Raw genomic sequence first — 26,034 nt, forward strand, 5'->3', positions numbered from 1 at the left:
TGCACTGAAGAACACACAGTACGAATATAAGTGTTTTCAATTGTAAGTAGTACTGCTTATGAAATAGAGCTCATAACATTTAGCACGGGATGGTACAGGAACGCACAATGTTCTCTCTGTTAACTTGTTTAAATACTGCAATAGATAATACTCGCTTATTATATGTGACAAGGTATTTTACAAATGTCGACTGCCTGTCTGGAATGCGATTCTTCTGGGATAATTATACACGTGGTCAGGTTCGGCGTTGGTAGTCGCTGGAAACGAGGTGGAAGTAAAACAGCATCAAAGTGTATTCCACTTGTGCCCAATGGGACTGAGTTTCAGAGACCTTCAGAGTCAACACAGGAGTAAGTTGCTGCGAGCAAGTTGCGTTATTTTTGAAAAACAGAGACTCTGGGATATTAAGAGCAACAACAGATGCGGAGGAAAGGGATCACGTCGTAATGGATGTATAGACCACTTATCGCTGTCCTTGAAAGAATAATACTGAAGCCGGCCGGTGTGGCCGAGCGGTTCTAGGCGCTACAGTCTGGAACCGCACGACGGCTACGGTCGCAGGTTCGAATCCTGCCTCGGGCATGGGTGTGTGTGATGTCCTTAGGTTAGTTAGGTTTAAGTAGTTCTAAGTTCTAGGGGACTTATGACCACAGCAGTTGAGTCCCATAGTGCTCAGAGCCATTTGCACCATTTTTTGAAGACCTGTAGGTTATCGTAGTCCACTAACAGAGTTCTCCGACAATACGCTTGGGTGCGCAAATTTCGACTGTCGTTTGCGGAGCAGCGTTGCTTATCTCATAATCATACACAGGCCCTTCTTCATCACCTTTGTGAGTTTCTATCACTTTCACGCACATACCCGATACTCATGTAAAAAAATCTTGGCAAGAAGTGCACTGAAGAACACATAGTACGAATATAAGTGTTTTCAATTGTAAGTAGTACTGCTTATCAAATAGAGCTCATAACATTTAGCACCAGATGGTACAGGAACGCACAATGTTCTCTCTGTTAACTTGTTTAAATACTGCAACAGATAATACTCGCTTATTATATGTGACAAGGTATTTTACAAATGTCGACTGCCTGTCTGGAATGCGATTCTTCTGGGATAATTATACACGCGGTAAGGTTCGGCGTTGGTAGTCGCTGGAAACGAGGTGGAAGTAAAACAGCATCAAAGTGTATTCCACTTGTGCCCAATGGGACTGAGTTTCAGAGACCTTCAGAGTCAACACAGGAGTAAGTTGCAGCGAGCAAGTTGCGTTACTTTTGAAAAAGAGAGACTCTGGGATATTAAGAGCAACAACAGATGCGGAGGACAGGAATCACGTCGTAATGGATGTATAGACCACTTACCGCTGTCCTTGAAAGAATAATACTGAAGCCAGCCGGGGTGGCAGAGCGGTTCTAGGCGCTACAGTCTGGAACCGCGCGACGGCTACGGTCGCAGGTTCGAATCCTGCGTCGGGCATGGGTGTGTGTGATGTCCTTAGGTTAGTTAGGTTTAAGTAGTTCTAAGTTTTGGGGACTGATGACCTCAGAAGTTAAGTCCCATAGTGCTCAGAGCCATTTGAACCATTTTTTTGAATAATACTGAAGCAGTTCCGACGTGTAGCCGATTAATCTCTGTACTACAATCCATGCCAAAGGTCTCGAATACCGCGTGCGAACACACTGTTTATCTTCAACCTATAGGCTCTCTCTTTTTTTAGGGCTTGTCCTGCACCTACCAGTTACAATGCTTCATTATATCTCCCTCAATCGCTCTGTTATTGACATCTTCGGATTTTAAACCAACGTTGTGCGTGTCGGATTGAACCTGCCAGTCCACGGCTTTGTTGCTCTTCCATGTGATCGTATGACCACCTGTGTGAAGTCGGACAGCTGCTTTCCGAACGAGTCGACCTGCCATCTCACCTAGCGCTGGGGAGCTATCTTCACTTTTTTCACAACCAGAGCGACCGAAATCTTCGTCGAGCATCCTTATGCCTTGTTTTGCCACGCCTAATTAGTCCGAGAGTCCATCGAAGCATCGTCATCTAGGTATGGAAAGACTGCTCATGTTTTTTCGTCACTTGGCGGCATTAGGCACCATAAGTTGTTTGTGGACCTAACATGGTCTTGTAAACTTTTGTCTTTAGATTTCACGGTATCTTGTTACCAAAGAGGACTCAAGCTATTTGTCTTCCCTTGAACCAAGCTGGTTTACCGTCGCCAAGATATCAAAAGTTGCACTACAGTTTGGGTAACAGTGTGTTTTAGGTACTTAAAATGATTTCTTTTGATAATACCACAGGTTTGGGGACACATCGCAGGTATTCAGTCTTCTAGGTGTTGAGACGCATCCTATTTTCGGCCAGTCTTTTAGTCCAGTTTTTTACCTGATACTGAATTAATATATGTTTCTTGCGCTATGGTCCATCATTCACGTCATGAAATGCCCCGCGTCTTTACTGTATCGATGCATCGAACGAATGATGGAGGTGCAGGGCAGAGCCCTGACGAACACCGGTAATGGTGGAGAGTACCCAACTGGGATCCGGACCACACTAGTGACATTGCGATTCTGGAATTGTACTCAAATTACACAGGCATTTGGGCCTTCACGAGAACGAAGGGCTCGCCAGTTTAGGTCGTGTGGGATGCTGTCGAATGTTTTTCTCTAGGTCCAGAAATGTCATGTGTACATTTTTTTCTTCCTCCCTATGCTTTTATCAATAGGCGAGGTTAGTTGCATTGATGGCGCTTCACTCCCCTGTCCAGCATTCGCTCGGCTGTTTACAGTGTGAGACGTGGCGGCTTTCTCGCAATGTGTCGAAATCACTATTCTTATGATCTTTGACTAACAAGTTGCTGCTGGAGCGCAGCGCCCTCCGGTGTGGCGGCTTCTGGCGTTGTGGCCAGCTTGGAGGACAGTATGAGCAGAGGAACGAAGTTGTAACGAAGTTGTGCTGTGGCTAACCAGAAGGGCACCGAGTTGTCAGTGCAGTGTTCATCGTCATTTTGGTCTGTCTTCCTTCTGCTTGCTGGCTACGGACGCGCGTCTCTCCACGGTATTCGAAGGGCAATGTGGTTCCAAGATCTGGTAGACATGTTAGACTGATTCATTGGCTGATATCTTATTATAATTGGGTTTTTGTGTGAACCTTATGTATCCGTTGTGCTTGTGAGCCTTTAGCCAGTGCAAAGCTCTGTGTTCCAGAAGAAAGCTTATTTGGAAGGTTGGCGGTGTGCATTACTGGCGTAAACTGTTCTTGTCCACCTCCCATTAATTCTTCTGATTTTTAAAGTAAATGATTGGTCATGCATTTTCCAATTGGGGGCGCAGTGAACTTCAAATGGTTCAAATGGCTCTGAGCACTATGGGACTTAACATCGAGGGTCACCAGTTCCCTAGTACTTAGAACCACTTAAACCTAACGAACCTAAGGACATCACACACATCCATGCCCGAGGCAGGATTCGAACCTGCGACCGTAGCAGTCGCGCGGTTCCGGACTGAAGCGCCTAGAATCGCTCGGCCACCGCGGCCGGCCGCAATGAACTATTTTGTATTACCAGTTACTACGGAAGTTCAATTGTTCATGACAGAGTGAGTCGGTTTTGATATTTTACTGGCTTACTTACAATTTGCTTTTGTTTTTCTGGTTTCCTTGAAGCTAATGCTAAAGGCCTACGCTGTCTATGAAATTATGTGGAGCATCTGTTCTACTTAAATTGGCCTAGATAAATTGTAGCCTGTTCCACGACGTATTTGTTCTCTCTGAGCCTCTATGGGCTGATGTGTGAGCTTTGAATGTCATGCGAGTGACGTGGCTGATTGCTACAAAGAAAAAAATCTAATTTTACTATTATATTGCTGAAATTATTTTTTTTAAATATTTGTACCAGGTTTCTTAAAACTTTTGCTTGTCATTGTTTTTGGTAAGAGATCAGATTAACTAATTCTACCCCAAGAGTTATTTATTTGATGCATGGCTGTGTTGGAATTCTAATTCAAATTATTTGTGCTGCAGGGAACTGTCGTTAATAATCTTCTGTACTCCATTGCTGGTACGTGTTACCCAGGACCGGATCCCACTTATTCAGGCCCCGTCGGCTTGCTTAGCCGGCTGTTTACGTCATTGGGGGTGCATGCACTTGGCACCTTTCACTGCTGTCTGTCTTTCGAGTTGTTTCATCCAACCGCAGCCGCACTACTTGATGTTCCTGTTAGATTTAAGTTTATTCTTGGAATAATTCTGAATTTGTATCCTTTAGCTTGTGGCCTTCACTTTAAGCAAATTTTGACGGGCGTTGGCACCCAAACATATACCTTAATCTGTTGTATCTTAATTATTGTTCTGTTATTGGAGAATGTGTTATATCTTCAATTCATACGTGTTTCTGGGCTCAAAACTATCTTGCCTAAATATAGTTGATAGATTGTTTTTCATTGTTTTAAGTGTGGTTTTAGTTTTTTTATCGGTCAAATTTAAATCTTGTTTTATTCTCACCATTTAGTAATTGAGGGCCTTCTGGTATGTTCTGGTAGTGTCGTCAAGATTTACGTCTGCGTTTATTACGACTTTACCCTTGTTTCATTCTGTGTCTTATATAGGGGGTGTCTCGCCTTAAAGAATATGAAGTCATCTTGGTTTAAATTTAACTTTAAATGTACTGTAAACTATTTGAATTGGCATTCAATTTTAGATGATTCCCACTGCTTGGGCTTTCAAATAATTAAAAAAAGTCTTAATTGGCTACTATTAGAGTGAAACCTCGTAAAATAATTTTGTGTTCTACCCGTGAATGAAGTGATGAAGTGATGAAGTGTGTGAGATCCCCACTGATCCAGCCCTTCCCGGTTTTCACACTTGGCTGAATTAAGGGGCCGTCATTATCACATTTCACAGTGTACGATAGAGAAATCGAAGAAGTCTATGGAAACCAAACACGGAATGTGTTTGCTGCAGTCTTCATTTTATGATTAGTGCACAACCAAAGGACAACCTTACCAGTTCGTTGCATGTAATTAGATAGCCCTAAACAACAAACGTATTCTGATGTCCCTCCTCACGTAGTCACAATGGCAGCATTCTCTCATCTTCAAAAGTAAACAGCTGCGCTCTCTAAATTCTCGTAATATACCTCATGAAACTAATGATTTTAGATGCTATTCTCACTGCGTATTCTTCAGTACATTTCCACCGGCGCACTTCTGAATTTTTAATCGATGTTAAAGAGTTTCCTGTGTTAATCCACGCTTCAATTAAATACAGATAGAAACCAGGTTACATTAAGGGGCTCCGGAACGCCCTATACTTGCAATGTTAAAATAACGCTTATAAATTACATCTTTCCTTACAAAGTATTTGAGGAAAGAAGTTGAACTTTTTACAGATTATTTATTGGAATATGGGCTACAACTTAACACAGGGATTTTACAAAATTTTAGTTCAGTTATTAAAGATGATTTTTTTTCAATTGTAATGAAAATTCACAACATTTTTTTGGAATTTTTTATTTATATATTAAAAAATATACAGTTTTTTGGAAAAAGGCTGTGTTAAATTATGCAGAAGGTACTGTGTAACATTTACTGAAAGTTTGAAACAAATATGTTTGGAAGATCCTTAGAAAACATGTAATTAGTATGAGAATATAAAAGTTTGGGAATCGAGCGACAAAGATTGGATTAACTTTTTAGTGCATTCCAGGTCCATAGGATGGATTATCTTCATCCTCTGCAAACTCCTCCTCCAGCTTCCTCTTGTTCCTCCTCCTGTTTACTCTTGCTTGTATTTCTAGACTCTTTACAGCCCTGTCTGCAGCCCTAAGGCGTTCCTTGTCGAAAGCAAGCATCGCTCGTTGTTGTGTTCGTAGATTTTGCTACCATTTTCTTCAGTTGCAGTTACTGCAACACTGTTCCAAAAGGTGGTCATGTATGAACACTTATCACATTTCAGTAGTATTTCACTAGCAAGTCCTACGTGCTTTATTATGGAGAGTTCCAGACCAACTTCACTACAATGAATACATCTTACACAGTTTGAAAAAATTCCTTTGAGAACCGACTTATCAAATATTTCATTCATTTCCGATTCGCCCATAAAACATTCATAGTTTTCACTCATTGAACCAAGCTTCTTCTGTGAAGTATTTTCTTTCCCACTTTGACTGCTATGGGTAGGTGTACTTGAGACGTTAGGTTCACTCACTTGGTTATCGTCTTTATTGTTTACAGTAATAACACATACCTTTGGCTTTCCAACATTTCTCCTTTTCTTAAAAGCCTTCAGAGGATTTCTAATAACTTTACTTTTACTCATTACTATACTTCAACAAAACAGAGACTCAAGAAACAGAATTAATTACGAATATTTTCGAGATAACGACAGAGTAAATAAACATGAAACAATCGACAATCACACCAGCGATATATATTGAACCATCACAGGTTAGCCACAATACATACTTTATATCACTAAAATGTACCTGATGAACACGGACGTTAATAATAACAACATTTGACAGCAGTTTAACAGCGCCACAGTGGGTCACGCCCATGTAGAATACATTTCAAAAAAATTTAAAAATAGTTCTAGTCTTCGGAATTGAATAAATTATATATCTATTAAAAGGTAATAGTCTGCAGATTCAGAAAACGCAAAAAAGTAAAAATTGAACTTTTCATGATTTTGAGCCTTTCCGGAGCCCCTTAAACAGTACACCAGCTCCCAGATTACACAGCCGTTTAATGAGTGTAAACATTACGCCACGATACGGATTCGAAGGTGTAAAGCAACGAAAAAGGTCAATGTATGTTTGCAGCTGAAGCCTGGACACAGGCAGATAATGAGGAACAGACATACCAACTCTCACGCTATGACGCACAGCTGTGATGTGAATGCAGAAGTGAGACGAGAGATGGAGGATAGCTTTCTAAGCCAGGTATTTGGAGTTATCTCTCATATTTAGATTACACAGAACAACTATTCCTAATAGTTAATTAAGTGAAATTTGAGAACACAAGAATACTAAAGATGACATGTCATGCGTGTAAGTATGGTCAACCGTTTAAATGACGTCATTATCTGCTTCTGACTGCAACACCTTACTGCAAGATGCTGTGGACCGATTTCGACGAACATGTCATTTTCAAGCAGGCTACAACGTACCAACGCAACGGAGTGAGGACAAGAAAGATAACTGCATGAAACCATTTTTCATACAATGCTGTTTTATTTAAAAACATATCTATGTTTCATGACTGGCCCATTTCCATTACTTTGTCATTTTGAAACGAACCCTCTTTCACAGGAGTGTTGCATCAGTCAGGTAGTTCTGACGGATCGTTAACAGTATTTGTCAGACATAAAAAACGTATCGTATTATCGACATATATCTGTGTTTCAGAATGTAACAAAATCTTAGCTACAACATAATGCTGTTAAATGACGCAGTGACAGGTGTGTGATGTAAAACTGAAAAAAAAGATGTAGTTGAAATGGACAATAACATAATGTAAGAAACATTTTGTTGAATGAAACAGCCTTGCAGAAAAAAAAAGATTCCATTTCAGAAATGTTTCGTGACTGTAGACCCTAGCACAAAGAGAAATGGAGAAACAGGGCGTCCGTAACTGCACAGTGGAATAAGAAAAAAATTATTGTCCATATTGTGGAATTACTGAAATCTTGTAATGTGTTAATAAATTGCTTACAATGATCTCATATAGCTTTGCCAGCAGCCGAGAGAATGCTGCTGTCAACTGGGGCTACTTTACTTCCACCTATTACTTCCGCAACAGGTAGAAAACAAGACACATCATAGAAATTCAAACACTTCCGATCCTGCAGTCAGACAGTTGAGTTCAGTGCCTGCAGCCAGTTCATTACAGTTCCTGCAGTACCGCGTGTATCGTTCGTAATACTGAATTCCGACTTAGCAGCTGCAAGTTACAGACAATAGGATAATCAAAGGAGTGTCTGCGTAATTATTCAGTTATAGTGACAATATATAGAATGAAATTTTCACTCTACAGCGGAGTGTGCCCTGATACGAAACTTCGTGGCGGATTAAAACTGTGTCCCGGATCGAGGCTCGAAGTTGGGACCTTTGCCTTTCGCGAGCAAGTGCTCAACCAAATGAGCTACCCAAGCACGACTCACGCCCCGTCCTCACAGCTTTACTTCCGCCAGTACCTCGTCTCCTACCTTCCAAACTTCACAGAAGCTCTCCTGCGAACCTTGCAGGACTAGCACTCCTGGAAGAAAGGATATTGCGGAGACATGGCTTAGCCAAAGCCTGGAGGTTGTTTCGTGAATGAAATTTTCACTCTACAGCGGAGTGTGCGCTGATATGAAACTTCATGGCAAAGAGAACGGGGCGTGAGTCGTGCTTGGGTAGCTCATTTGGTGAGCACTTGCCCGCGAAAGGCAAAGTTCCCAAATTCGAGTCTCAGTCCGGCACACAGTTTTAATCTGCCAGGAAGTTTCATATCAACGCACACTCCGCTGTAGAGTGAAAATTTCATTCTAGAAACAACCCCAGGCTGTGGCTAAGCCATGTCTTCGCAATATCCTTCCTTCCAGGAGTGCTAGTTCTGCAAGGTTCGCAGGAGAGCTTCTGTGAAGTTTGGAAGGTAGGAGACGAGATACTGGCGGAATTAAAGCTGTGAGGACGGGGCGTGAGTAATGCTTGGGTAGCTCATTTGGTTGAGCACTTGCCCGCGAAAGACAAACGTCCCGAGTTCGAGTGTCGGTGTGGCACACAGTTTTAACCTGCCAGGAAGTTTCGTAGTGACAATATTACAGACTGCGAAGAGACAGCAGAACTGTCTAGATTTCATTGTATTAGGTGTAGGACATCAAGTGCCACACATCGAACTGTTACCAAAAGTTAAGTATGGTTAATAAATGTTATTGGTTACTTCTTATCGTTATGTCACACTTCTACTATAGTGTCGCCCCATCAAGCAAGTTTTTAATAAATAATATTAGCGTGCGAACTGCCATCCATTCTCATGAACCATACCAGGAAACAACTTTTCTGCTACCGTGGATGTCTGAGCTGAATTAATACTAACATTCAGTTACAACTGTAACAAATCTGTCAGAGACATACAACCATTCTAAAGCTGCCCAATTCGACTGTTGGTTATGTGACTGCAAAGTAGAAGTGCGAAGGAACTACCACAGCTAAACCTAGACCAGGGCCGAGCGGGATTAGCCGAGTGGTCGGGGCGCTGCAGTCATGGACTGTGCGGCTGGTCCCGGCGGAGATTCGAGTCCTCCTTCGGGCATGGGTGTGTATGTTTGTCCTTAGGATAATTTAGGTTAAGTAGTGTGTAAGCTTAGGGACTGATGACCTTCGCAGTTAAGTCCCTTAAGATTTGACACACATTTGAACATCTTGAACCTAGACCAGGCAGATCTCATGCACTGACTGAGCATTGTGGAGAGTATCAGCCGAAAGAACTGCTCGTCAGTTCCAAAGCCATAAGCCCAGTTGGCACAATAACTGTTCGTAGGTATTTAACGAGGATGGGGTAAATAAAATGTAAATGTCGTGTGTGTAGGGTCTCCCGTGGGGTAGACCGTTCGCCGGGTGCAAGTCTTTCGATATGACGCCACTTCGGCTACTTGCGCGTCGATGGGGATGAAATGATGATGATTAGGACAACACAACACCCGGATTGACATTCTGTCGCGCTGACCACTCAGCTACCGGGAGCGGACCGAGGATGGGGTCCAGTGTAGGAACAGCTTCTCATAAGCCACACATATCTATTCTCAGTGCTAAGCGACGCTTTAGATGATCTGTAGGGCGACGTCACTGCGCAGTAGATGACCGGAAAAGAGTGACTGGACTGATAAATACCGCTATACTCTGTGGCAATCCAATGGAAGCACGTGGATTTGGCGAATGCCATATCATGTGTAGTGGAACAGTGAAGTAAGGAGAAAATTGTGGCACGGTATGGGTTTGTTTTTCGAGTTTAGGGTATGGTCACCTTATAACACTCAAGAAAACTTTTAATGTGTGATGATATCAACACATTTTACAGCATTTTGCACTGTGTACTGTAGAAGAACACTTCGGTGACGATGACTGTTTATATTGAGATGACAACGCAATTTATCATAGAGCAGCATATGTGACGTAATGGCTTGTGGATAATAATATTCCTGAAATGGATTTGCCTGCCCCGAGTTCCGATCTGATCCCAATGGAACACTTTTGGGATGAGTTAGAACATCGACTTTACCGCAGATTACAGCGCTTATAATCACAATCTTCTGTGGAGGAGAATGGACTGTCATTCCGCTACAGGCATTCAAATACCTCACTCAAAGTGTCCCCAGAAGAGTTCAAGCAGTCATAAAGACGAAGGGTGAACACATCCCGCTCTAATGTCCTCCAATACGTATTTGGATACTTTTGATAAGGCAGTGTAAGCCAGGCAGTATATAGTAAAAGCTGAACAGCCCAGTGGCTGCTGTTGAAAGGTTGACTTGGTTTTCCTTGGTTATGATGCAGGTACCGGAAGTGGAAATCTCCTCCCAAATATTCTCAGTTGGGATTCCCTTTGTCTCATTGCCAGCTTACTGGAACATTTGGTCACAAAGAACGAACTTCTATAAGGGTCCGCCCAGCTATTACGACAAGTGACTGAAAGGAAAAAAAAAGAGGAACAATCGTTTGTTGCCTGCCGTACATATAATAGCGACAGAAACAATACGTTAAAGATTTTCTTGAAGATGACATTATAGCTGAAACGGTCAGACAGCATATTGCAGCAAAAATCTTACAGCCAGAAGAAGACAAGTTCTTTTAAACAATTTATAAAGGGTGTGAAGACAGTCCAAACATTTTGTCGACGAACGTTAGAAAGTATTGGGAGGACTTAATATCCTTTTGTTGTCAACAGTATTAAGATGTGGTGTTGTTTTTCGCCCGCGTGCGTGTGTGTATGTGTGTACGTGCGTGCGTGTGTGTGCGTTTTTTTAAGCCCTTCTAATGTGTTTTGAAGCCCTGCTAATGCTTCCGTAAATACTCTGTTGCCATAAAAAGTAACAACAAGTAGATTGATGAGCCATCACGTCGTGGAGCTCATCCATCTTGAGTCCTGCCTGCAGGAGCCACCGTCTCGTTAATTAACTGATTATTAAGTCAAAGCCACTAACACTTTAAATTTAATCTGAAACGAAACACAGTTGCAAGGAGTATGTAAAAGGAGGCAGTTTTTTCCAGAATATGAAATTAATACTCCGTTTTAACGCGCAACGTAAATTGAAAAGTACAGTTGTCGTTGATATGCGACCATTTTGTGCTTTAAGCTAGTTTACTTTACATCTACATGAATACTCCAGAATTCACACTTAAGTGTTTGGCAGATGGTTCATCGAAACACTTTCAGACTATGTCTCGACCGTTCCACTCACAAACAGAACGTTGGAGAAACGAACACCTAATTCTTTCTGTGTGAGCTCTCATTTCTCTTACTTTGTAATGACGGTAATTTCTGTCCATATAGGTCGGAGCCAGCAAAACATTTTCGCATTCGGAGGAGAAAATTGTTGACTTAAATTGTGTAAAAAGATCTCGCCGCAACGGAAAACGCCATGCCAACTCGTGTATCACATTCGTGTCTCTCTCTCACCTATTTCATGATATTCCAAATGAACTACACTTCTGTGAAATTTTTCGATGTCATTCGTCAGTTCCCATCTGGCAAAGGATCCCACACCGCGCAGTAATACTCCAGAACAGGACGGACAAGCGTAGTGTAGGCAATCTCTTTAGGAAGTTTGTTGTATCTTCTACGTGTTCTACCAATACATCACCTACAACAAATTCTATATGCTGGTTCGTAATTGAAATCCCTAAGTATTTAGTTGAATCGGCAGCCTTCAACTTGGTGTGATTTATAGAGCAACCGAAATTTAAGGGATTCTTTTTAGTACTCAAGTAGAGGACCTCACTCTTTTTATAGAGTGTTACCACTTTTCGCACAATACAGATATCTTGTCTAAAATATTTTGCAATTCTCTTTAATCTTCTACCTCTCTGGAAGATAAATGACAGAATCGGCTACAACGGATGGGTTCAAGTGGCTCTAAGCACTACGGGGCTCGTCATCTGAGGTCATCAGTCCCCTAGACTTAGAACTACTTAAATGTAACTAACCTAAGGACATCACACACATCCATGCCTGAGGCAGGATTCGAACCTGCGACCGTAGCAGCAGTGCAGTTCCGGACTGAAGCGCTACAAATGACCTAAGAGGGTTGTTCATACTGTATCCGAAGCAGTACCTATAGATCAGAAACACCTGAGGATTCGAAAATTCCTTGGGGGAAATGCTAGAAATCACTTTGACTTCACTCGATAACTTTCCACAAATTACTAGGAACTGTGGTCTTCTGACAAGAAGTTACGAATCCAGTGGCACAACTGAGACGATACTCCATAGGCACACAATTTCATTGGAAGCCGATTATGACTAAGCCTTCTAGAAATCTAGAAATATGGAATCAACTTGGGATCCCCTGTCGATAGCTCTCATTACTTCGTGTGAACGAAAAGCCAGTTGTGCAGCAAAAGCAAGATATTTTCTGAATCCATACCGTGTGTCAAAGATCGTCATCTTGGAGATATTTCTTAATGTTCGAACACAGAATACGTTCCAAAAGTTCTACTGCAAATTGATGGCAGTGATATGAGCCTATAATTCACCGAATTATTTCTGTTTCTTTTCTTGTGTGTCGGTGTGACACGGAAAATCTTAGATAAGAACCGTTGGTTAACGTTTTGGCTGGTAGATCTTTTAGCATATCTACTGCATGTGAAAATTTTTAAGGCAAGACAGACAAGACGTAGTTTAGAAATAATCGTGGAATGGAATAACAGTGGTCACTTCGAAAGCTATTTGAATTAATGCTCTGAATAATCATCGCTTTCTGTTTATTCGGATTTTTATTAATTCTAGGAATGGAAATATCTACGTAGTTCTTCAGTGTCCATTATGAAGCATTTTTTCCATCAAGCTTTCAAGTTATGCAAATAGCAATTTATCCCTCGTTACCTACTTTGTTCAGTAGCTGAAATGACTCGAGCAATAACAAAGAAATATTGCAGTGGTAATGTTATAGCAAATGGAGAAAAGGACTCCTGATTGTTTTTTTACTTCTAATGGCTCCAAGGAAAGGCGCTGGACAGTGATCTGTTCATTTGTTTTGTTATACGTGAACGTTGTAACCGGTTTCTCGGTCTGATGTAGCTCTCCACTGCTGTCGTTTGCCAGTTATGGTCCTCATAACTACTGCATAGTCACCAGTTTCCTAAATGCACTCGAAATAAATATAAAAATTAGCGATGGTCGAGCACATTCTAGCGAGTAGCACAAGATTGTTCGAACAGACGTCGTTTTTGGATCATGCTTCTAACTACTTAATAACTGCTCTACACCAAGGAGCACCAGTCTGATAATTACCCATTTTTAAAGAAATTTTCGTCACTAAACGGATATTAAATGAGTAAACTTTTATTTCATTTTGAACTGTTCAGAGTCATCATCAACACCAAAACGTTGTGTGACCCTCCTCTCAGTCACAATATATTTTTCTATTCGCCGTGGCATGGAAGCGAATAGCCTCACAATACCATTTTGAGGAATTTTTTGCCTTGTTTGAAACACATGCCGTGTCAGTTCATGAAGATTACTGACTGTAAGCTGTTATGAAAGCACATGTCATCCCATTACATCCTAGACACGTTTATGGGTATCAACTCGGAGGACCTGGTAGGCCAGACACAGATCCGTACGCTTTTCAACGTGTTTGTTGAGTGAAGTGCGCTGTGAGATCTTGCATTATTCTGCTGGAATATGCTGGTCATGAAGGCTATGACAGTGGTGTCTATGATTCTGGCACATTACTGGCGAGTATTCAGCCTTCCTTCAACAATTGCCAAACCAGTCCTATTGTAATATGCAATAGCTCCCCACATCATTATTCCGGAAGTCGCAGAGGTACAAATACAGGTCCCTAGACTCTCTGCTTCCTGTGACTCTTCACGATGTCACCTACGAGCACGTTTAAGGTGGTTATGTAATTTTGGTTTTTGTATGTTATCGATGTGCACGTCAGAGAGACAGAGAGCAAGTTGTATTAGTGTTAAACAATCTTTGGTCTTATCGTGGCATAGTCTTTGCCTTTGCGTAGTGTGTTACGTTCTTAGCTGAAGTGTGGTAGGTGACGGATGTATTTAGTAGAGATCTGTGGACTTGTAACTGTTACGTGAAGGAAGATTGACTGTAAAGGACAGCAAGAATAAATAAGATGTATATATTAAAAAGAGATGAGAATATATATTTTCAATAATGTCGTTATTTTTGAAGGGAAGAAGTTTGAGGTAAGAGTGCAGCACTGTACAAGTAATTGGTTGGAAAAATTATTGTCAACTAACTAACGAGTTCAGAGCTGAGAGAAAGAACACGCCATTTCCCTGAGTCATGCATTAACATATTAAATGAATAATCTGTTCTATTTTTATACAAATTCTTTGTTAACATTGTATCCTCTTTAAATTATCGTTCTCTTTGTTAACCGAGCGAGGTGGCGCAGTGGTTAAACACTGGACTCGCATTCGGGAGGACGACGGTTCAATCCCGCGTCCGGCCATCCTGATTTAGGTTTTCCGTGATTTCCCTAAATCGCTCCAGGCAAATGCCGGGATGGTATCTTTCAAAGGGTACGGCCGACTTCCTTCCCCGTCCTTCCCTAATCCGATGAGACCGATGACCTCGCTGTCTGGTCTCCTTCCCCAAAACAACCGCCCCCCCCCCCCCCTCTTTGTTAAGCATAGTATTGTTCAGACCTATGTTATAGGTGCAGATCACGCGAAGTTTCACTCTGTCTTTTTTAAAATCGTTGTCCTGGAATATCATTTCATAGGAATAGTTACCCTCCCCAGCACATTGCTTATCATTACGCATTACCACATTGTACCATGTGGCACGAAACAGTTTGGGAATAGTGTGGAAATTTTATTTAAGAATAGAAATCTAGCTTAGCCACTGTCTGCTTACTGTTTGCTGTTGTGCTTTCGAGAAATTTGCAAAAATGTTGCCAGGACGTGAGATTCAAATGGCTCCAAGCACTATTGGATTTAACCTCTGAGGTTCATCAGTCCCCTAGACTTAGAACTACTTAAACATAACTAACCTAAGGACATCACACATATCCACGCCCGAGGCAGGATTCGAACCTTCGACCGCAGCAGCAGCGCAGTTCCGGACTGAAGCGCCTAGAACCACTCGGCCACAGCGGACGGCTGGACGTGAGGTAAGTGGAAAATTTAATTATGGCCAGATGCGTATTTAACATAGGTAAGTTGTATTCAGACCAGTTACAGTTCAGTTCAAAGTAGGTTCTGTTTAGTCAAAGATTAGCTTGAGTTTAAGTTGGATAACAGTCGTGAGTACATAGTTTCGTAAAACATAGACTTTTATAAGGTGTGAGGTAAAGTTGGGCTAAATTTCACACAGCAACGAATGTACTGGGGTGGTTACGACGTTAGCGTCGATGTGACTGCCACAGATAGAAGCGAGCCTCATCGTTGAACACCACAGAATCCCACTCACTATTCTACTTCACTTTGGCTCTACTGCAAATTTCTGTTGTTTATAGTATGCTGTCAGCGATGAATAACGCGTGGTAACTCGGGAATTCAGCCAGCTTGCAGTAATATGTTCCCGACAGTTGGTGATGACACTCTCCTGTAACCTCTGCATAGATATTAACTGTTGTCGTCATTCTGCTCGTCAGACGCAGCCTGTAGTCCTACAGTCGTCTGGTAGCTTAGCCTTTGTGGAAGCAGCGGTGCCTACTCCTCTTGCCACACTTGTGTGAACCCATCTAGTCACCAGTGGCGCTACAGTCGTTGCTATACGGACAACTGTATGTGCGTTGTGATGCTTCTATGTCCCTCATGCCACTGATTCGAACTTTGTCAAAGTCCTACATAGATAAGCTGCACTAGTACGTCCTCTGGCCATGCTGCATTCCGATATCCACCAGATTGTAGAGGAAGAAAAGAATTAAGAAAAAAATAGAAAATCATGACAGTCTCGAGTAGCCCCTGACGACGTTCCTGGAAGCGGTCATAAAAGGCTTCAGATTTTAGAAGAATTTAACGTGGCAAGTTGATCGAGAACATGTTACTCTGTGGGGGAGATTGTTGATAAAGACACAGAAAAACCTGGGAGAGTTGGTGGTCAGTCATGTTGCTGAGACTGTGGTCATGTGTAGATAAGAATGAGGGTGCATAATGCGTTCTGTGCCCAGAGGTTGGAGTGGCAGTGTTCTGTATGTGTCTATCTTACGCCACGTGCTCCATCCGTTGCCTGCCATGGTAACTGGCAACGCTGCGATGAGAGCCATATAGGACTCACGTTTCTGTTTATTGCTCTCCGTAGATAAGTTTGTATGCTCGGAAAACTATCATTGGCGCTTCTCACTGTAATACTTGCTGCGTTTGTTTCATGCCACACATACAGAACATTACAGTGGCTAAGTATCTTCACCACGCCTAAAATAATGCAAAAATCAACGTCTTTACTGTTTGCACACCCGCACATGTTAATTTTTATATCGAGCATGAAGTTTTCGTGAGCTATTGACCAAAATTGTTTGTATAACAATAGACTGCTGCAGGCAGTCACAACTGGAACACTGACGCTATTGGCTGGAATGTTACATGTGGAGTGTGTCCAAAATATTTTGGCCTGTACCTGATCCATGTGATGAAGCAGGGGACAAGGGGACAAAGATAGTGGGGGAGAGGGGGCAGTTGCGCTGTGGGTGGCCATCTCCCTGTAAGTACAGTTCAACTGATGAGGATTACTCACAAGCAGAACTTGTAAACTATATCGTGATAGATCACAAAGTTTCATATGTTAACTATATGGCGAAATATTCATTGCTTTGTGTGCTACTATTTGCAGAAAACTCTTTTCTATATCTCAAACTGCTTGTGAAATGTCAGTTATGTTATGAACTTTTCATTTTAACTCTATCATTTGTGAGTGCGAGCAGAAGAGCATGCTCTATATATGATCAATTTTCTTGAGATTGGAGATAGATATAGATCTCGTCTCAAGGTTGAAGAAAAATTGAATGGGGCAGCAACGATATACACTTCTGGCCATTAAAATTGCTACACTACGATGTGCTACAGACGCGAAATTTAACCGACAGGAAGAAGATGCTGGTTTTGGGGAAGGAGACCAGACAGCGAGGTCATCGGTCTCATCGGATTAGGGAAGGACGGGGAAGGAAGTCGGCCGTGCCCTTTGAAAGGAACCATCCCGGCATTTGCCTGGAGGGATTTAGGGAAATCACGGAAAACCTAAATCAGGATGGCCGGACGTGGGATGGAACCGTCGTCCTCCCGAATGCGAGTCCAGTTTCTAACTCCTGTGATATGCAAATGATTAGCTAATCAGAGCATTCACACAAGGTTGGCGCCGGTGGCGACACCTACAACGTGCTGACATGAGGAAAGTTTCCAACCGATTTCTCATACACAAACAGCAGTTGACCGGCGTTGCCGGGTGAAACGTTGTTGTGATGCCTCTTGTAAAGAGGAGAAATGCGTACCATCACGTTTCCGACCTCGATAAAGGTCGGATTTTAGCCTATTGCGATTGCGGTTTATCGTATCGCGACATTGCTGCTCGCATTGGTAGAGATCCAATGAGTGTTAGCAGAATATGGAATCGGTGGGTTCAGGAGGATAACACGGAACGCCGTGCTGGATCCCAACGGCCTCATATCACTAGCAGTCGAGATGACAGGCATCTTATCCGCACGGCTGTAACGGATCGTGCAGCCACGTCACGATCCCTGAGTCAACAGATTGGAACATTTCCAAGACAACTACCATCTGCATGAACAGTTCGACGATGTTCGCAGCAGCATGGACTATCAGCTCGGAGACCATGGCTGCGGTTACCCTTGACGCTACATCACAGACAGGAGCGCTTGCGATGGTGTACTCAACGACGAACCTGGGTGCACGAATGGCAACACGTCATTTTTTCGGATGAATCCAGGTTCTGTTTACAGCATCGTGATGGTTGCATCCGTGTTTGGCGACATCGCGGTGAACGCACATTGGAAGCGTATATTCGTCATCGCCATACTGGCATATTATCCGGCGTGATGGTATGGGGTGTCATTGGTTACACGTCTCGGTCACCTCTTGTTCGCACTGACGGCACTTTGAACAGTGGACGTTACATTTCAGATGTGTTACGACCCGTGGCTCTACCCTTCATTCGATCCCTGCGAAACCCTACATTTCAGTAGGATAATGCACGACCGCATGTTGCAGGTCCTGTACGCTGTACGGGCCTTTCTGGATAAAGAAAATGTTCGACTGCTGCCCTGGCCAGCACATTCTCCACATCTCTCACCAATTGAAAACGGCTGGTCAATGGTGGCCGAGGAACCGGCTCGTCACAATACACTAGTCACTACTCTTGATGAACTGTGGTATCGTGTTGAAGCTCTATTTGACTCAATGCCCAGGCGTATCAAGGCCGTTATTACGGCCAGAGGTGGTTGTTCTGGGTACTGATTTGTCAGGATCTGTGCACCCAAATTGCTTGAAAATGTAACCACATGTTAGTTGTAGTATAATATATTTGTCCAATGAATACCCATTGATCATCTGCATTTCTTCTTGGTGTAGCAATTTTAATGACCAGTAGTGTATACACGCACCAAACACAAACTCAAATTGACCCCTATTTTCCATTGCAAACAATTGGAATTCCGTGCACTGCCTTAGTTAAAGCCGAAAAATCACATAACTGTATCCATTAACGGAATAATAAGTAGTTCTTCATGAAGCTGACAAATGAGACTACGAGATGCGAGAGAGTTAAAATTGTTCTTTAAAATTGTTTGAGAAAGATGGTGTACACACTCCTCCATTCCCACAGTAGAGCGAGCAGCCACCGGCCGCGTAGAAGTGAGCAAAGGAAGGTGCGTTCGTAATGGATAACGTGCGCAACTCTGTGGGCGAGAGCAAACTAATGCGGCCGCCCCTTCGGGGCAGAGGCATGGACTCGCCCTGCGCTGAGAACGATAACGCGTTTCTGCGCAGGGGGCAGGTTATCTTGCTGCAGCTGGCTACACTGCCCCAGGCCATCGCGCGTCGCCTCATACACGCAGAGCGCTACAACGTGGGCCTACCTTGTCGCGGATCTCCTGGCGCATCTTCTCTCGCTCCTCCTCCATCTTGCGGTGCTTCTCCTTGCGGCGCTCTTCGGCCTCGCGGATCGCCTCCTGACGTTCCCTCTCGGCCTCCTCCTCCTTCTCCTTGTCGTCGCCATCATCGTCTCCGCCCACCGCACCTGCAACAACAAGCACGTCTTGTAACAACTCTTGCAGTCTACCAATAACTCGGCTCCACTTCTCCACAAATCAAATTGCGCAACTGCTTGAACACCCATACTTCATGTCAGAACTGCAGAATGCATTGCAGTAGCATCTCGTTAGTGCTAAAGGGGAAATTTATTTTCATTTGGTATCTTTTGGCCAGAATAACATAGCTGAACTAAAAGAGAGTTCTCAGTGAGAACACAGCTGACTGTCGGGTGTTGTAGGGGAGAGTGTTGTGCTTGGACGATGGTGCACCTAGGAACACATGACGCTTCCTGGTCGATGTTTCAACCTAGAGCCTGATTTTAAAATCACCTGAAGGAAAGTGCACTACAAACCGCCATAAGCACTGCTTGCTCAATGTACAGATTGAATAAAATCTTTGCTAGGATACGATACTGTCTCACTTTCTCAAATACGACTTCCTTTCATGTGGCCTGCCGCTGTGGGCGAGCGGCTCTAGGCTCTTCAGGCTTGATCCGCACTGCTGCTACGGTCGCAGGTTCGAATCTTGTCTCGGGTATGGATGTGTGTGATGTCCTCAGGTTAGTTAGGTTTAAGTAGTTCTAAGTTATAGGGAACTGATGACCTCAGATGTTAAGTCCCATAGTGCTTCGAGCCATTTGAATCACTTGAACCTTTCATGTGCTTCAACTCTTATGACTGCAGTCTCGTTTCTGTAGAAATTATAAATAACCTTTCGCTCCCTGTATTTTGCCCCTGGTGCCTTCAAAATTTAAAGGTGTGTAGTCCAGTCAACATTTTACACCCAGCATAAATGCTGTGACAGACAACATCGGAAACTCTGCGGGGATGTTCGCCGATTACTGAGATGTACATACTAAACCCACGGCCCCAGAAAGTTGTAGCGAAATTATAGGAGACCTACAGGGAATCAAGAGTTGGTACAAGTTCAAATTCAAATGCCTCTAAGCACTATGGGACTTAACACCGGAGGTCATCAGTCCCCTAGACTTCGAACTACTTAAACCTAACTAACCTAAGGACATCACACACATCCATGCATGAGGCAGGATTCGAACCTGCGACCGTAGCACCAGCGCGGTTACGGACTGAAGCGCCTAGAACCGTTCAGCCACAACGGCCGGCGTTGGTACAGGAACAACCACTTTCATTAACTCATTGGCTCCAGGTTCAAACTGTACCGAAGTGCCAAAGAAACTGATATAGCCATGCGTATTCAAATACAGAGATATGTAAACAGGAAGAATAAGGCGCTGCTGTCGGCAACGCCTATGTAAGACACCAAGGCTCTGGCGCAATTGTTGGATCGGTTACTGCTGCTACAATGGCAGATTATCAAGATTTAAGTGAGTTTGAACGTGGTGCTATTGTCGGCGCATGAGCGATAGGACACAGCATTTCCGAGGTAGCGATGAAGTGGGGATTTTCCCGTACGACCATTTCACGAGTGTAGCGTGAATATCAGGAATCCGGTAAAACATCAAATCTCCGACATCGCTGCGGCCGGAAAAAGATCCGGCGAGAAAGGGACCAACGACGATTGTAGAGAATCGGTCAACGTGACGGAAGCGCAACCCTACCGCAAATTGCTGCAGATTTCAATGCTGGGCCGTCAACAAGTGTCAGCGTGCGAAACATTCAACGAAACATCATCGATATGGGCTTTCGGAGCCGAAGGCCCACTCGTGTATGTTAGATGACTGCACGACACAAAGCTTTACGCCTCGCCTGGGCCTCTCAACGCCAACATTGAACTGTTGATAACTGGAAACATGTTACCTGGTCGGACGAGTTTCGTATCAAACTGTATCGAGCGGATGGTCATGTACGCCTCATGAATCCCTGGACCCTTCATGTCAGCAGGGCACTGTTCAAGCTGGTGGAGGCTCTGTAATCGTGTGGAGCTTGTGCAGTTGGAGTAACTTGGGATCCCGGTCTAGACACGACTCTGACAGGTGACACGTACGTAAGCATCCTGTCTGCTCACCTGCATCTATTCATGTCGATTGTGTATTCCGATGCACTTGTGCAATTCCAGCAGGACAATGCGACACCCGACAATTCCAGAATTGCTACAGAGTGGACTCAGGAACACTCTTCTGAATTTGAACACTTCCGCTAGCTACCAACCTCTCCAGGCCATTATTAAGCATATCTGAGATGCCTTGAAACGTATTGTTCAGAGGAGATCTCCATCTACTCGTACTCTTGGATAGTCCTGCAGGTTTCATGGTGTCAGTTCTCTGCAGCAGTATTTCAGACATTAGTCGAGTCTATACCACATACTGTCGCGGCACTTCTGAGTGCTCGCGGGGTCTTAGGCAGGTGTACCAGTTTCTTGGCTCTTAAATGTACGTTTGGAAGCTAAGTCTCCATCCACCCCCTTCCCCTTAACGTAGTCGCTTTTACAGAGGAAGGTAATGGACAGACTCCGTCCAATAAGACCACAAGAAGGAATTTGAGGCATTTCAGTTCACCCTTTAATTAAAACTTACTTTACTTAACGTCTGATTAAAGACTCATATAGACTGATTCATTGCTTCGGAATCACTGATAGCATTGTAAACAACATTAAATAAGGAAGCTTTGATCAAACAATGTGCACTCAGAAGTGTTCTAATAACGTTGTTTTCATGCAGATAGTCTCAATAACCTTTCATTTGTGCTTCTCATTTTTATTACTGTCTGGAAAGTAGTATCCTGGCTGTCCAAATCACATTCCATCGTCATTAAGATGATTTAGTCACCTCGTCAGTTGCGCGGAGTGGCCGCGCGGTTTGAGGCGCCATGTCACCAATTGCGCGGCCCCTACCGCCGGAGGTTCGAGTCCTCCCTCAGACATGGGTGTGTGTGTTGTTCTTAGCATAAGTTAGTTTAAGTTAGTTTAAATAGTGTGTAAGTCTAGGGACCGATGACCTCAGCAGTTTGGTCCCTTAGGAATTCACACACATTTGAAGATTCACCTGATCAGTGGGCTCTGAGTGCCAAGATTGTCGGTACGCCCCTTCTTGTCCCCATTAAATGGAGAGAAGTCAATGCCGCAAGAGAAGTGCGTCTCACAGAAGCGATATTAAGGTTGAAGTATTTTATAGCCCTTGTAAAATAACCCTTCGAAAATAAGCAACTTCTGAAATTCAGTAACATAATATGGGAAACAAAGAACAGTCAATGGGAACTACTATGGCAGAGAGTGAAGTATTCCTTCTGTTTTGAGAACAGAACACTAGAGCTCTCGTTCCGGAAAGCGACGTAGGATGTACGGACGCGTGCTTAAAAGTAAAGCCTCCGAATTTTTTATGTGAATTCTCTTGAAGCTTTTTAAATAAAACAAACTTCATTAACATTCTACATCACTATCGTTCACGTCTACATATATACAGTCCTCTGCATCTAGAGGGCTCGGAATTGTAGCATGGCGATGTATAACGTAACTATGTCGGCCGTGAGAAAGAGCGTGCTGTAATTGAGTTTTGAATCTGGTGAGTTCGCCCATACATGGAGAACCCTTTCCTTCGGCATAACAATACCAGACCATACTCTACTGCTGCGACATCTGCAACAAACCCACCCCTTGGGTTGACTGTCACCATCGTCTTCCACACAGTCCCAACTTAGCCCCATCCGCGTTTCATCCGCTTACAGTATTTAAAGAACAGCTTAGAGGACATAATTTCGATAGCGATGAAGCGATACAAGCAGAAGTGAGGTTGTGGCTCCGTCAACGAAGTCAAACATTCTACAATGAATCAACAAATTGGTCTCTCGTTGGGAGAAATGTGTCCGTCGCCAGGGTGACTACGTTGAGAAACAAATATGTAGACATGGAGAATAAAGATGTAGAATGTTATTAATGTTTGTTGCATTTAAAAAGCATTAAGAGCCTTCACATAAAAAAATTGGAGGCATTACGTTTCAGCCGTCGTAATTATGACACCATGGCTAAGAATACTGCCCCGTTTAACAATTGTTTGTGACGGTCGCAAAGAATTTCATGTGGAATTGAATTTAGATGCTGCATAATGCAGCTAGACATGCATAGTTTCAAGCCACATAGGGTATTTGAAGCGAAAACTCGTCTGAGAATTGAAGCATAGCTTTCTGGCGGGAGTAGAAGTATTCAATTTTTTAAAGAAACACATATTTAATCGCATGTTTAAAATATTTTATACAACAGTAAGAGCGTTGTCCGCTCCTGTTAGCTGAGTGTCAGCGCTTCGGCATGTCATACCTAACGGCCCGGGCTCGATTCCCGGCTGGGTCGGAGATTTTCCCCGCTCAGGGACTGCGAAAGACTTGCACCAGGCGAACGATCTACCCGACGGGTGGCCCTAGCCACACGGCATCTTCATTTCCAGTAAGAGCGTTGACAGTAAGTTAGCAAGCGTAATAATATTTCTGTTTATATAGCCTCTGGAAAAAAATGGTTCGAATGGCTCTAAGCACTATGGAACTTAACATCTGAGGTCATCAGTCCCCTAGAACTTAGAACTAATTAAACCTAACTAACCTAAGGACATCACACACATCCATGCCCGAGGCAGGATTCGAACCTGCGACTATAGCAGCAGCGTGGATCCAGACTGAAGCGCCTAGAACCGCTCGGCCACAGCGGCAGGCCCTCTGGAAAATATTAGCGGTTTAGGCACTTCAGTAACATAAAGTTCCAGCATTACCCTCGCTTAAACGAATTTGCTATTATGTTTTGGAAGTAACATAATCAACAGGTATTATGGTCTAGTTTTAAGCGTCACGACAAACTCGCAGAAATTACGAGTAACTAGCTGGAGAGAACATAGAAAGGAATTAAGACAGAAATGTACTACAGCGCTCTATGTTCAATATTAAAGAGAGACGTGTTTTTTAAATCATGTACGGCATTCTCAAACGACAGGTGAGGAATGACGCGTCACTAAACGAAGTAATGCCAAATGCTACAATGATTTAAACGATTTTTATACTAGTTAAGAGTAGACCTTTTGGCTGCTTAAATGGCTAACGTTTGTCGCGTCCTAGTAAGTAAACAAAGCACTCAAGAGCAGACCGTCTGAAGAGAAACGCATAACATTGTTCTTCGATGAAGATTCTGATCCATCAACACCATGGTTCTGCAGTTTCAATTGTAACCTGAGGCAAGTTTGCAGCTTTCGTTTTCAGATACGAGACAGATGAATTTTCTCACATCCGTTAGTCATACATTATTTTTATTAACGCAAAAAAGCTGTGAGTTATTTTCAGCTGCCGTTTTCGCCGTATTGTTATTCCCAACGATGAAACGAAATTCTAAAACACAATTTATGAAAAAGAGGAAATGTCGCATGAATGTTATTTTGAAACACAGCTATTCATTATTAAGCATTGTTTTGTTGATTAAATGCAAACGAGCTTTGAAAGCTAAAATTAAAATAAAATGCAAATTCTATGTAGATTTTGTAGCAGCCATCTTTCTGTCAGATGAGTCTGCTACATCACGACCCCACAAACGACGAGCGGAAAATTTTTAATACTTTGACGATGAAAATAAGTGCCTAGCACTGAAAAAAAAAAAGTTTTCCCCTACCCGTACCTTTGGTATTATACACGGAGCACATTTTCGGCGTTAATGCATCTGGAAGAACCCTTATTTTTAAATATATCAGGCTAGTACGGAAATTGAAATTTGATGTGACGTAAAAATAAAAGTCGCAGGCTCACACACAAACACACACAGGTCGCAATAGCAATGGTATACTCTGTACATGTAGGGAGGTAGATTCTATTACATTTCCTTCTGACTGCCTCAACTAATGAAATATGGTGAAATGAATCTATCTATCTTCAAAAGGTTTAGAAAACTATCATTGTAATGTCTTGAAGGCCACAATGAGTTCTCTAAACCTCGCGTTTCTTTAACTCCAGTGAGCTTAGGGAAATATACGGTGTTTTTTCTCAGAATTTGTTTCTTCCACAATGCGATTATCTGTTTAAGTGCATCCCCATAATACCATAAATAACTCGTGGTTCATTATGCTATGTCTTACTGTGGGCAGTTTCAATCAAATCCACTTAAAATGTAAGGTCTGCAATCCAGTCTGGACCTTCCAACTTTCGTTCCTGCTCTCCTTTTTCATTCGTAAATTGAACAATAGCGGGGTTTAAATCGAAAAATCGTTTCAGGCATGCCCCTTGACTAAATTAACGTACTTTGCAGTAATACATGAAGTCTCTATACCCTTCAGTCAGTTCCATCGAAAAGTGTCGCAACTGACGCTGGAATAATGCGTGCGATTTCAGAAAATATACTTTTCATACCGCCGATTTAATCACGTCCTCCATGATTACAAATTTAGCACAAAGTGCTTCTTAAAGTGCGGAGCAATGATTCCCATCTGTCGTTCCACAGAAAATCTGCAGCACTCCTCGATTATGCGACTGTATGTCGCGTAATAGGTATTGAGAACTCTTAACCTTCTCTTCTGTGCTTCCCACTCATTTTAAAGGCTTGTGACAACAGATCGCTAAACTGCCTCATTTTGTGCAGACAGACACTGGACCTATGAACTTCCTTCATACCACGAACAGAAACGCCGGTGACATCACGACTGTGCAGACCGAAAAATGCTGCATTGCA

General features: G+C 42.9%; 1 protein-coding gene across 5 annotated transcripts in view; it reads right to left on the reverse strand.

The window, feature by feature from the left end:
• Positions 1 to 26,034, reverse strand: part of LOC124788337 (complexin) — a 723,750-nt gene that overhangs the window by 153,365 nt on the left and 544,351 nt on the right. For all 5 annotated transcript variants that reach the window (XM_047255595.1, XM_047255594.1, XM_047255593.1 and 2 more), the window contains exon 2: positions 19,254 to 19,414. In XM_047255595.1, coding sequence (XP_047111551.1) covers positions 19,254 to 19,414 — 161 coding nt within the window. The remainder of the gene's footprint in view (positions 1 to 19,253; positions 19,415 to 26,034) is intronic.

Source organism: Schistocerca piceifrons, chromosome 3, assembly GCF_021461385.2.
Source record: "Schistocerca piceifrons isolate TAMUIC-IGC-003096 chromosome 3, iqSchPice1.1, whole genome shotgun sequence".
In the NCBI taxonomy this organism is placed as follows: domain Eukaryota; kingdom Metazoa; phylum Arthropoda; class Insecta; order Orthoptera; family Acrididae; genus Schistocerca; species Schistocerca piceifrons.